At 51.5% G+C, this 12,383-nt stretch overlaps 1 protein-coding gene across 1 annotated transcript; it reads right to left on the reverse strand.

Annotated features, from left to right (window-relative positions):
* Positions 1-1,106: 1,106 nt before the first annotated feature.
* LOC102457100 (interferon-induced very large GTPase 1-like) lies at positions 1,107-8,552 on the reverse strand. Its single transcript, XM_075923229.2, has one exon. It carries the CDS (start codon positions 8,550-8,552, stop codon positions 1,317-1,319), a length of 7,236 nt encoding a protein of 2,411 aa, XP_075779344.2. The 3' UTR covers positions 1,107-1,316.
* Positions 8,553-12,383: the final 3,831 nt, after the last annotated feature.

The following is a 12,383-nucleotide window of genomic DNA, read 5'->3' on the forward strand; positions in this document are numbered from 1 at the left end:
GCCCAGGCCCTTTAAACAGAAGCAATTGAAAGGGCTCCCAGCTCTCGGTCCCACTGGCCGGTTGCCTGGGAGCTGCCCGGGATGTGTGAGCCCTTTCTACTGCTTCTATTGAAAGGGCTTGTGCCGGGCGGCTGCCAGGCAGCAGGTTAGCAGCGGGACTAGGAGCTGCCAGCCATGTGTGAATTCTAAGCCTCCAGCCCCGACAGCTCTGGGAGGAGGCTCACCCCAGCACCCTGCCCTTTGCTCCAGGTCCCTACCGTTGGCCAGAAGTCAGGCAGGGACCCCAGGCCAAGCAAAGCTCCCAGCAGGGTAGCTCTCCACCCCGCCCCTTCTGCCTGAGGCCCCACCCCTACCAGGTCAGCCTGAGGCCACTTCTAAAATTTGTGAAGTGACCCCCCCCCCCTTCAAAAATTATTCCCACCCCTGGTTTAAACACTCCTTCCACTGTCTCGGTGTCCAGAGGGAGGAGGTAGGTGAACGTCTCCAGGCTGAGGGAGAGGCACAAGCAGAGACGGGGGGGGGGGGTTGCACAGACCCAGGTAAGTGGCCAGTTTTCTTGCTTCGGGTCTTCTATACTTGACCCGCTGTCCTGCATGCGGTGTGTGGACAGGAGGATGAGATGGTGAGTGTGTGTGTGTGTGTGTGTTTGTGCGCGTGCGTGTGTGTGCATGTGCGTGCACGTGTGTGCATGTGTGTGTGTATGTGTGTGTGCATGCATGCGTGTGCGTGCGGATGGGAGGACAAGATGGTGAGTATGTGTGTGTGCGAACGGGAGGACGAGATGGTGAGTGAGTGTGTGTGTGTGTGTGTGTGTGCGTGCATACGTGTGCGTGCGTACAGGAGGACAAGATGGTAAGTGTGTGTGTGTGTGTGTGTGTGTGTCTGCATGCAGACGGGAGGACAAGATGGTGAGTGTGTGTGCGTGCATGCGAACGGGAGGACGAGATGGTGAGTGTGTGCGTGTGTGTGTGTGTGTATGGCTGGCCCTGCTAACTAAAACCAATAAACCCTATGCTAGCAGTCGTCAGGCTGTGAAACTGGATTGCTGCACCACAAAGGCCTGTCAGCAACTGGGCTGGCGTCTGCCCAGATAGCCTACAAGCCAAACAGCCCGCGAGCTGTCACACTAGCACTGTGGGGTTGTGCTGATGACACAAACACAGAGTCCCGAGGTGAGGGACCCAAACTAATGGAGATAGGACCAAGCCTTGAAGCAAAACTAATAGCAAAACCAACAACCGCCATATTTGAAAATACCCTGCAGCAGATGATAGGGAAAACCATCAACCTTGCTCAGCCTGTCGGTGAATAAAAGACTACAGCTCGTCCAGGTCAGAGAGGACGATCTCCTTTGTAAATTCTTCCCAGGAAGAGGGGATTTGTCCTTTCCCCTCAAATTTTCCGGAATATTCTTCTTCTATCTGAGAGCGGAAATGGCACACAAACCATTTCCAGTAAGACTGTGCTGAGTTGTCTGGGGTGATGCTCCATTTGGCATGCGCCGGACCGGCTTGTCGATAATTCTTGTATGGAATTTTCCTTTCCCCGCTAAGTACCAAACGGCAGTCACTAGCTACCAGACTGGAGCAGATGTCGATAATGAGATGGTTTGTTTTGTGCCATTGGATGCCGGTCACAGCTTGAGGACGATGGAAGGCAACACTGTGGTCTCCATCATGGCCAGGAAGTGTGTTTGTGCAAACAGCCTTGCAAAATGGACATGTCTCCCAGCATCCACAGAGCTGCTCAAACAGGATCTCATGAGGTTTCGATTTAAATAGTTCTACATTTGTGGCAAAGTCCTGTTTCAGATGTTCTTCTACAGAATTCAAGGCCTCAACCATACTTTTTTTAAGAAACTCTATGTCTTTTATCTCCTGATGTTCAATGCTTTTTAGCTCCTTTCGGGGAAAATGTAAGTCACCTTGAAGGCTTTTGCAAAATTCATCCAACCATAAGGAAGCACTGCCATTTTTGTCTCTCACAACTTGCGTCGCCTCACTGATAGCTGTATGCATGGAAGTGCAGAAAACACGAAGACGACTGTTTAAGAAATGTAAAAGTTTAGCTTTTTCTTTATCTAAATAATTAGCCACACTCTGTTTCATAAAATTTTCAAAAAAGTCTCGGGGACACTGAATGTATTCCTTATACTTCTCAAAGTTCTCCTCTTCGGCAAGAGACTTTAGAATGTGGGTTTCCAGTTTGGCTCTGTTGCCATTGAAGGCTGGGTGGTTCGACCTCATTTCACCCGCTACGTCAATGGCCGTTTTGTCATACGTTGCACAGCGGAGCGCTTCAGTCAGCTTGTTGCATAAGAAACTAGCAAACGTCGTGGTGGATGTTGCTCCCTGGCAGGCAATCTTAAAACAATTGAAGAAATCTTCTCTCTCGTGTTCAAGATACCTCTGTGGGTGATTGGTTACCTGGAATTCTTTGTACATCTCTTTAAACCTCTTTGCTGCCATTTGGCAGAGATATAAGGAGACATCTGTTCTGTAGTCAGGTGTTATAGTAAAATTTTCATCCTTAGGCTCAACGTCTATAGCTTGATTTACTTTATTCACAATCTCATGAAAGTAACTGGAGCTGTAATTCATTATCTCTGGTTGCTTTTCCTCTATGTATTGATTTATTAGCTTTGTTATAGTCTGAGTTACCCCATTCAATGTATTTAATGTCGGCTTATCAATTTCTTCATTCGATGCCTTCAGTTGCCAAATGCTTTTTTTCTTTCTGATAAGATGAGTAGGCTCAATATGAAAAGTGTCACATTTCGAGAATTTTTCAATCCTCTTTAGTAAATCCTTTGCGGATGAAAAATAACTAGTTAGGAACTTCTCCACATCAGTACCAAAAGCAGGTTCCTCAGCCATTGGGACAGTAGAACATACCTCTTCCACCCAGTTCTTCCATGTACACAGAAAGTTATTTTTAAGTTCATGTTCGCTTAGCTTCTTGTCTCTATATTTTAGAGCTAACTCCTTGCTTCTTCTAAGCATGTCATCTTTATACATTGACCTCTTTCTTTCTAAACCGCTTTGGTGATTTTTTAGACAAATAAGCTCTTGGCTTTTTCGATTAGCTTTGTCAACCAGCTCTTGTTTAAATAGTTTCAGTCGGATTTCAAAATTTGTTTTCCATTGAATCAATATCTTGCTGTCTTTATCTTCACTAAAGTATTTTTCCAGGTCCTTTGTGACCTCCGTGTATTTTTCATCAATTGGCTTCTCAAGAAATCCACTGTCTATCCTGGAAAGTTCTTCATTTCTAATTCGATTGCTGAGCTTGTTCTGCAAATCAAGCATGTGGCTTCTTAATGCCCAGGTCCACTTACTATACTCTACTTCCAGCCGGTGGTAGGCTGCAATCTCCAGCGTGTTCTTAAAACTGAAAACAAAATTTTCATTTACCAAACCCTTCCACAAGTCCTGAATGCGGATTTTCAGTTCCAACATACTCAACACACTGCCCTGGGCGTTCTCTTTGGCAGTCATGAGAATCTTTCTCTTTAGTTCCTGCACGTTTTGGCTATAGCTGGGGTTGGGCGGTGCCATCGGTGGGTCCCCTTCCCAGAGGTGAGCAAAGTAATGGATGTGGGTGTTGACATCAAATCGGATAACGTCACTAAAGCAGCTGACCTCACAGAACTCTTGCTGGGCTGCAGTAACGGCCATTTCATCTAATTTTTGCTTGAGACGTCTTCGCCCTTCCATATTTTTTTCCTTTGCCGTTATTTCGCCAACATTCTGGTGCACAAACAAGCAACTTGGGGAGAGTTTGACCTGCTTCATCCTCAGAAATGCCTGGACAGCAATCTGCAGGATATCTTGCATTTCCGAAGGGTTCTCGCCAAAGATATTGATCACTGTCATGTTGCCAACACCAATGACAAAAGTGGCTAGCATATTATCATGATCAAGAGTCGCTCGGCTTGCTAGCTCTATAGCCCGGAGACCTTCTGTATCAATAATCAACATAAAGTCAAAGTTCAGCTTCTGTCTGAATTCTTCCTCCACCTTCAGGAGGTGCATAAAAGCCCCCCTGGTGCACCTCCCAGCACTGACGTTGAACTGGAGACCAAACATGGTGTTGAGTAAGGTTGACTTCCCAGTGCTCTGGATGCCCAGCACTGAAAGGACAAAGACTTTTTGGTCACCCAACTTCTCAGTCAATTTGTCAAAGATGGCTCCGATCCATTTCAGTGGCACATACGAAGCATCGCCGTCCATTAGCTCAATGGGATGCCCTGAAATCATCAGCTCGGCTGCAATTTGGGGCAGAGTGGCAAAATCTTTGTCCTTTTGGTTCACTGCGTCCAGTGTTTCATAAATCTGACCCACTTCTCTCAGCATGTGTTCAAGGCCCAAGGAAGATCCATTGATCTCATTAGATAGTTTTTCCAATTTTGTTTCCAATTCATTACCTCTTGAGTTTCTTTTTTCCAGCATTTGTGACCACAACTTGTGGTATTGTTGGTGTAGTTCGGCAAGGTGGTCAGAAGACAAGTCATCCATAAATATTTTCAGCCACTGCAAGAAGTACATTTTAATTGTCTCTGACTTTATCCTGAGATTGTCGAGCATTGACCTCATTAATTTGTTGAGGGGAAATGCTGTCCTGAACTGTTTACGCCGTAGCTTTCGTTTTTCTGATTCGGTTTGGCTTTTGTGCTGTTCAATGCCCATGTTTTCACTCTCATGCAAACGGGTGAGTTCTTTGTCCTTTTTACACCAGTTGTGCCATAATTCTCCTTGGAGAGGCAAGAATTTGTCCTTGGCCTCTACTAACTTTTTTGCCTTCAAACTGCTTATTACTCTCTGTGCCAGTGACTTTCCTTCCCTGCATTCCAGGTTATCTTCATCAACGAGGAATCCATGATGGCGAGCAATCTCAGCACATGTGTTAAGACTGTAATTGGTATTTGACATTGCTAGAGCATGTTTAATTCTGTCCGTCAGCTCGTCTATTAATTCGGCCTCATTACGGTTCTTGACAGCAATTTTTACTCGGTTTTCTTGTCTGTTTGCTGAGATTCTCTCTTTGTCAACACACAGGAAGATGAAAGGTTTGGGAGACTTCAGCAATTCTTGCAGAAGTTTCTTGCCTGTTTCATTCTGGTCAGTGTCTGACAAAAGAACTACATTGACAGAAGCGATCGCCAGTAAAAATTTGACTTGCTGCACATGTTCTCGTGCGTCTCCATGAAGATTGGTGAACGCGATGCAGTTGTCAAATCTGTCATCATCCTTCCCGCCTGGACAGTACCAGGTGATTTCTATGACACCTTTCATCAAGAGGCCTCCTCTGATGCTGCCTCTGCAGTGACGGTGAAAAAAAATGTTATGCTTTTGCTTGCTCAGTAATGTATTTAAGAGCTGAGACTTAGAAGATGAAGATATTCCCAGTCTTATGAAAGACACCACTGGTGTCCTTGCTTGATACACCCATTTGTCTTTGCATTTCTTAACCTGAGTCACCTCATTGTGTTTCTCATGACTCGTCCAGTTCTTCTTAACCTGGCAAAAGGACCACAGTGGGAATTCTATTTGAGAGGTGCAGGGATTTGGCACCAGAAGTGGAAGAGCAAATTGACATAAAGCGAGTTTTGTGGAAAGGTATTGTCTCATGAAGTCGTCTGCACAGTGAAAAATTGCCATCTGGACGTCCATTGGGTGCACACGTGTCTGGCTTGTGGCAGATTCACTAACTTCTTCACTGCCACTATTAAAAAGATCATCCAGAATATCTAAAGATTTGTTCGTGCTGACTGTGGGGTTCAGTGTATTTGAACCTTCTTTGGTTTTGCTGTCGTCCTTGCAAACCAGACTCCTTGCTCTATAGTCCAGCATCAACAATTTTTGCAAAAAATAAAGCGGAAGCTCTCTCTCCGTGCAAGGCTGGTTCTCCTGAAAAGAAATCTGGTTGATTACATGGAAATCAGCTTTTGCCATTTTCCTTGGATAGTAGTTTTCAAGTCCAAGGCGCTGGATCAAACTTAGAAACTCCTGGGTTTCACCAGAACCATGTGTCTTAGTGGACTGCATTTCTTCGGGTTCTGATTTTGGTAACTCTACTGGTTTAGTTCTTTGACCAATATTGTTTGCTTCTTTTGTCTTCTCCTGTGCCTGCAGATTGGCATTTGTGTCTTCACAGACCCCTTGTATAAGGGAATTCAAGTTAGTTTCTAAAGCTTTCCAGTCGTTATGTTCATTGTGCTTTTTAAGGAGGGTTATAACATCCGTGGACAGGGAGTTGCCCATGTGATGTTTCATAAAAGTCAAACGCTTGCTCTTCTCTTCGGGGGACACGTCTTTGGATTCTGTGGGCGTCACTGTCAGGCCGGTCAACAGCAGGAAAGCCTGAGCCTGGCAAATATTCTGAGGTTTAAGCGTCAAATACCTCTTGTGCGCTTGTTGCATTTCCTTTGACATGAAGTTAATTTGTGGGCACCCGAGGAGATACGGAAAAGTGTTGCTGTCCGCACAGTAGCCTGTGCTGGTGGCAACGGAGAGCAATAACAGCTCGATGTCTGTCTGCTTGCGGCCCTGTAGAGCCTTCCGGAGGGAACCCAAAGCTAAGCTCACACTCACACTGGCCTTCGCCTTTGCTTCCTTCACGGCCGCTGGGGAGGACGTAGGCGTGGAGGTAACGGCCCGTATGGAATTCTTTGTTTTCTGAAGGACTTGAATAAAATCAGCCCATTCAGAAACAGGGGGAGCCTTGTCCGGCTTCTCTTCAGCATGGAAGAGCCACTGCATGATGGAGGAAGACTGGGGGAAGTTCTTAACCGAATAGACGTGAGGGTCCAGAAGGCAGCGCAGCAGAGACTTGGTGGGCATTGTCTCTTGCGCGGGTAAATCTTTGCACCGGAGAACTGTGTTTGCCAGGAAATCCTGCAGCCCTCGGTCCGACAGGCAGATGTCGATCCAGGTCCTGTCGTGGTTTGTTTTTTCCATTAGCTGCTCTTTGAACTTGAGCAGCGTCACCAGCTGCCCCTCCTCCCCCGTGACTTCCCAGGTCTTCACTTCCTCTAGGAAGGATCTGGCCTCATCCGCTGCATTGACGGTTCCCTCCCCGGCCAATGGGCTGGCACTTAGGTTTGTTAGGGCTTCATAGGCCCTCGTGAGGCCACTGCCCATTTGATAAACATCTTTAAAATCTTGTCTGTGATTGGCCAGGATTATGTCCCACACTGGAGTCAGCTGAGAGCCTCTGTCAATCACAGACCAGGTCTTGTTACTGGCCAGCAGGCTCTCTTTCCATGCCACAAGTGACTCCACTCCTGCTGGGCCGCCCGTCTTGGCCATGGACAGCTGGATCTCTGGTTGGAAGGGTTTTGTGTCAGTGCCCTGAAGGGATGTTTTGGCATCTGGTGTTGATACATCAACGCTTCCTGCAGCACCGCAACCAAAGCCACCACGGCTGCCCCAGACGTAAGAGCCAAGCGCCTCCGATGTGCGTTTCTTCGCCTCCTTCAGTTGCTCTGCCCGGAATCCCTGTGACGCCGCTTTCCACCAGAATATCCCGCCCAAGTGAAGGGGGCCCTGGGTTACGTGAGACCCGAATTGGTTGAAGAATCGCCTGCACAGGCTCTTCAGCACAGGGAACTTGTCGGGCTCTGGGGTGTCACTCAAACGTCGCTCAAACTCTTTTAACTCCTGCAGCGCGGCACTGGAAAGTCGGAGCCGGTCCTTGGGGAAGTAGCAGGAGGCCAGTGGGCAGTGGTTGTACTGAGTGATACAGATGTAGGTGGATTCAGAGCAGGACTTGGGCGTGCTTTCAGATTTGCTGCAATCTGAGCTGGTTTCCGCACTAAACCCCCCAAACCCACCTGTGGCCGCGAGGCTCAGGCTGTATCCCAGCGTTTCCATGGTCCGTGTGAACATGGACTCTGCTGCGTCCGATGAAAACTCCTTCGTCTCAGACAAGGGCCCTTGCTGTGGGCCAAGGAGCTCCAACCCGTCTGGGACCTCTAGGAGCTGCTCGCGCTTCTCCACCATCTCGGCAAGCTGGCTGGTTTTGTAAATTCCCTGCAGGGCCAGCCCCCCCGACGCCCGTCTCACAACTTCCTCGGCAGGGAGAGTCTCACACTGGGACACCGGCTCCTTGGAGAGGCTTAATTCCTTGTGCACATTCTCGTTGGAAGTTCTCGGAGAGGGAGACCAGTCCTCTGGGGTTATGTCCGTCGCTTCCTGCCGTGCTTCCTCTTTCTTCTTTACAACTTCCTCGCAGCCACTTCTGCCTTTCTTCTGCATCGCTTTTAGCTCCCACTGCGTCAACTTAGCCCGCTCCTGCCCCTCGCCTCCCACCTCCACGCGCTCCTCCTGCAGCTGCTTCCTCACGCTCTTGCTGTCGGCGAGGTTACATAGCTTTTTTAAGGCCGGCTTTTCCCATGGGTACCGTGCCTCGCTCTCCAGCTGGAGGAAGTCGTCATAGCTCAGGTGTTCCAATGCCTGGGGACTGGTCACCCCAAGTTTAGCTTGTAGCTTGGGCAGCCAGTACTGCGAACTCAGCCCCGTTTCAGTGAGTTTCTGCGCCACTTCGTCCATCTCGGTGTGTTCTTCTTCCCCAGAAATTCCCTCAACTGTGTCGCTTTGATGTTCCCCCTCTGCAGACCTGGGTTTAAAAGAAGAATAGGTATTAGAGAGATCCCTTGTACTCGAATCCATTAAGCCTCAGGCAGATACTTATCTAAATCTTGACTGAGTGGAGTGTTGGGAGGTTTCCCAGGGTTCAAACTGGGAATGTTACAGCGCTGGTATCCACGCCCTGCCCCGAAGCCCAGTACAATGATAGACTAGTCCTCAAATGTTCCCCTTATGGGACTGCAGCTGGCCTGGCCTGGCCTGTTCAGTTCACCGGGTCTGCCAGGGGACGCAATACCGGGTAGACATTTCAATCCGTTTTAAAAACATCTCAACCTTAGGTGGGTCACCTTTTTGCTCTGTGCTCTGTTGTATTAGCTTAGGCCAGTGGTCTCCAACCTTTTTACACCCAAGATCACTTTTTAAATGTCAAGACGACCCATCCCTTCCCCAAGACCCCACCCCTTTCCTTGTGGCCCCGCCCTCTCTGTCCCCCTTCTCTCCATCACTTGCTATCCCCAGCCCTGATACACGCTCAGGGAACAGCTACACTGCCCCTTTTTTCAATCCTTCTGTGGGAAGAGTTTTCCGACATTTGGCCTGTCTAGACTGGGCCAAATGTTGGAAAAAATCCCTTCTTTTGGAAGCCCAATTATTCCTTGTGGAATGAGGGATACAGAGGCTGCCAAAAGAGCATGTTTGCCGGAAAAATTCTTGCAGTCTAGCCAGACCCTCGTTGGGTTGAGAGAGGAGATGTAGGCTCTGGGGTGGGAATGAGGGATTTGAGGTTGGGAAGGGGTGAGAAGTACAAGCTCTGGGAGGGAATTTGGATGCAGGAGAAAGGGATGTTGGCTCAGGGAGGAGACTCCAGGCTGGGGAGTGTTGGGCTCAGGTGGAGGGTTGGGCTGCTGAGCAAGCCACAGGCTTGTGGATGTGAGCAGGGGTGACCCGTGAACCTAGGCAGACTAGGGAGTTGCCTAGGGCACCGCTGGCCCGGGTGCCCGATGATGATGTCACGGGGCACCGGGGTGCCTGATGATGATGTCATGGCCATTGATGGCCGTGTAGGCGGGGGCGCCGATTGCACCTTCCGCCTGGGGCGCCAGCTGCTGTGGCCGGCCTCGGGCCGCTCCTGGCTGTGAGGGTGCAGGAGTTTGCACTGGAGTGTGTGAGGGGCTCAGGGCAGGGAGGCTGGGAGTGTGATGGGCTCCGGACACAGATTTGAGGTGTGTGGATGGTGCAGGAGTGTTGTGGCAGAGGACCGAGGATGCGGGGGTGCTGGAGTTTGGAGATGTGAGGCGCTCAGGACAGGGGGTTCCAGGTTCAGGTTTGGGGTTGGAGGCAGTACAGGAGTGTTATGATGCTGCAACCAGATGAGAGCTTGGCCCCAATCGGGGGCTTGTTGGCCAGGCTTCATTTTTAAATAAAATATTATGTCAAACACAAAAGGTTTTGAGTCAGGGGTCACTGACCCACAGAAAAGTCAGTTGGGGCCAAGCAAGCCGGATGAATGCCCAGATTTGCCACAGACAAAATCACAACACCTCCAGACTCCTCAAGCCACCAGCTGTGCTGGTGGGGGCAGGGGACAGGGTGCTGTGGCAGGGAACAGGATGCTGGTGGGTGCTGGGTCATGGGACAGGGTACTGGGGCAGGGGACAGGATGCCAGTGGGTGCTGGGGCAAAGGACAGGGTGCTGGGAAAGGGTGCCAATGAGTGCTGGGGTAGGGAACAGGGGTGTTGGGGTATGGTGCTGAGGCAGCACACAGAGTGCCAGTGGGTGCTGGGGCAGGGGACAGGGTACTTGTGGGGGTCTGGGCGGAGGGAGGGGACAGGGACTGGTACCTGGGGATCCTGCAGCTGTGCGCCAAGACCCAGGCTGCTCCCCCATTCCCCAAACAGCGGTGCAGTACCTGAAACGCCGGTCCGTCACGTGCCGGGGATTTTCTTACCTTGCTGCCTTCCTGTGCAGGGGAGAGAGGTGGGGCAGTGGGAGTCCCGGACCACGCCAGTTCCAGCTGCTTGGGCCGTGCGCGTCTTGGTCCTCCGCTCCCCATGGCAGTGTGCGCTGTCTGAGCAGCTGGAGCTGGTGCAGCACTCCCCCCCCCTTCCCGCTTGCACGCAGGAAGGCAGCAGGGAAACAAAGTCCCCAGCGCGTGACGGACTGGCGTTTTAGGTACTATGCTGGCTGTTTAGGGAGGAGGGAAGAACAGCCCGTGCACTTCTGGGCCTTGGTGCGCAGCTGCAGAACTCCCCACTACCCCACAGGAATCCTGCGCTACCTCTGTTGTCCCTGGCACACCTCCCGCTTGGTGCCCGAGCCATTTTGGTGCCCCGGGCCTCAGGCATGCAGCGCCACCCCCAGGGCGCATGGCCCCACCTCCGGGTGCACGGTGCATGCGTGGGCCTGCCCCCGGGACATGCGACCCCGCCTCTGAGCACACAATGCCTGCATGAGCCCGCCCCTGGGGCGCGTGGGTGGACACATGGCGCATGCACTGCCCAGTCGGCCCGGCCACCGCCGATGGCGTGCAGCCTGGGGCCATCCAGGGCGGGCTGCACCTGGCCATGCAGGGCCCTGTGGCCGTGAGGAGAAGGGTGCTGCTGGCTGGTGCTGCAGGGGTTAACATGGCCCCTGTCCTGGGCAGCTGCTGCAGCCTGCCGGGAGCCAGGCGCCCCCCGTAGGTTGGCGCCCTGGGCAGCTGCCTGGCTAGCTCACCCCTTGGTCTGGCCCTGGCCCGAGCAAACACACCAGTACAATCTTTTTTACTAAAAAAAATCAGAAAAGAAAGCAAAACAAACAGACACAAAACCAACAACAGTGAAAGCCTTCGGAATGGGAAGTAGCAAGCAAGGCCAAGTCTACACTAGATCTGGGCGGTTGGCTTCAGGTACGCAACTCCAGCTACCTAAACTTCATAGCTGGAACCGTCTCACCTTAGCCCAAGCTTGGCACCATCTTCCCAGAGGGAGGCCGACGGGAGCAAACGACTGTGAGGAGGACAGGTGCCGGCTGGAGCTGCTCTCAGCAATCGATTTACAGGTCTTCACTAGACCTGCTCAATCGCACGCCAGAAGAGCGATTGCCGGCATGGGCGAGTGAAGACGTGCCCTGGGGCTCATTACAACCACCCCCCCAGGGTATGTCTACACTACCCTCCTAGTTCGAACTAGGAGGGTAATGTATGCATACCGCACTTGCTAATGAAGCCCGGGATTTGAATTTCCCGGGCTTCATTAGCATAAGCGGGGAGCCGCCATTTTTAAATCCCCGCTGCTTCGAACCCCGTGTAGCGCGGCTACATGGGGCTCGAACTAGGTAGTTCGGACTAGGGTGCCTATTCCGAACTACCGGTACACCTCGTTTCACTCTCTCGGGGAAGATTACGCTTTATTGGGGCCTGGGCACAGAGAACAGTTGGGTCTCCCACCCCACGGCCCTTCTCCCTGCTCCTCCTGCTCCCTCAAAGTCCTGCCCCCCGACCTGGCCAGAAGCAGGGCTGTGCTAAGAGCTACACACGGCGGCTGGGCTGGGCTGCTCTGAGGCCCCTTGCCCAGGGCAGGCAGGGTCTGGGGCTCCCCACAGCTGCCCAGACTCCCCAGCTGCCCAGCCTCGGGCAGCCACGTGTCCCCTTTAGGCGGGGACAGTCCACTTTTAGGCCCTGCCCCGGGTGTCCCAACTTTTTTGGCCAAACCGGGCATTTGGCCCACTTGCCCCCCCTCGTCCGCCCCCCGATCTGACAAAGCCAGGCACTTGTGCCGTTTGCTCTGCCAAGGGCTGACCAGCTGGCCCAA

The sequence above is a fragment of the Pelodiscus sinensis genome, chromosome 3, assembly GCF_052426305.1.
Source record: "Pelodiscus sinensis isolate ZL-2025 chromosome 3, ASM5242630v1, whole genome shotgun sequence".
Classification (NCBI taxonomy): Eukaryota; Metazoa; Chordata; order Testudines; family Trionychidae; genus Pelodiscus; species Pelodiscus sinensis.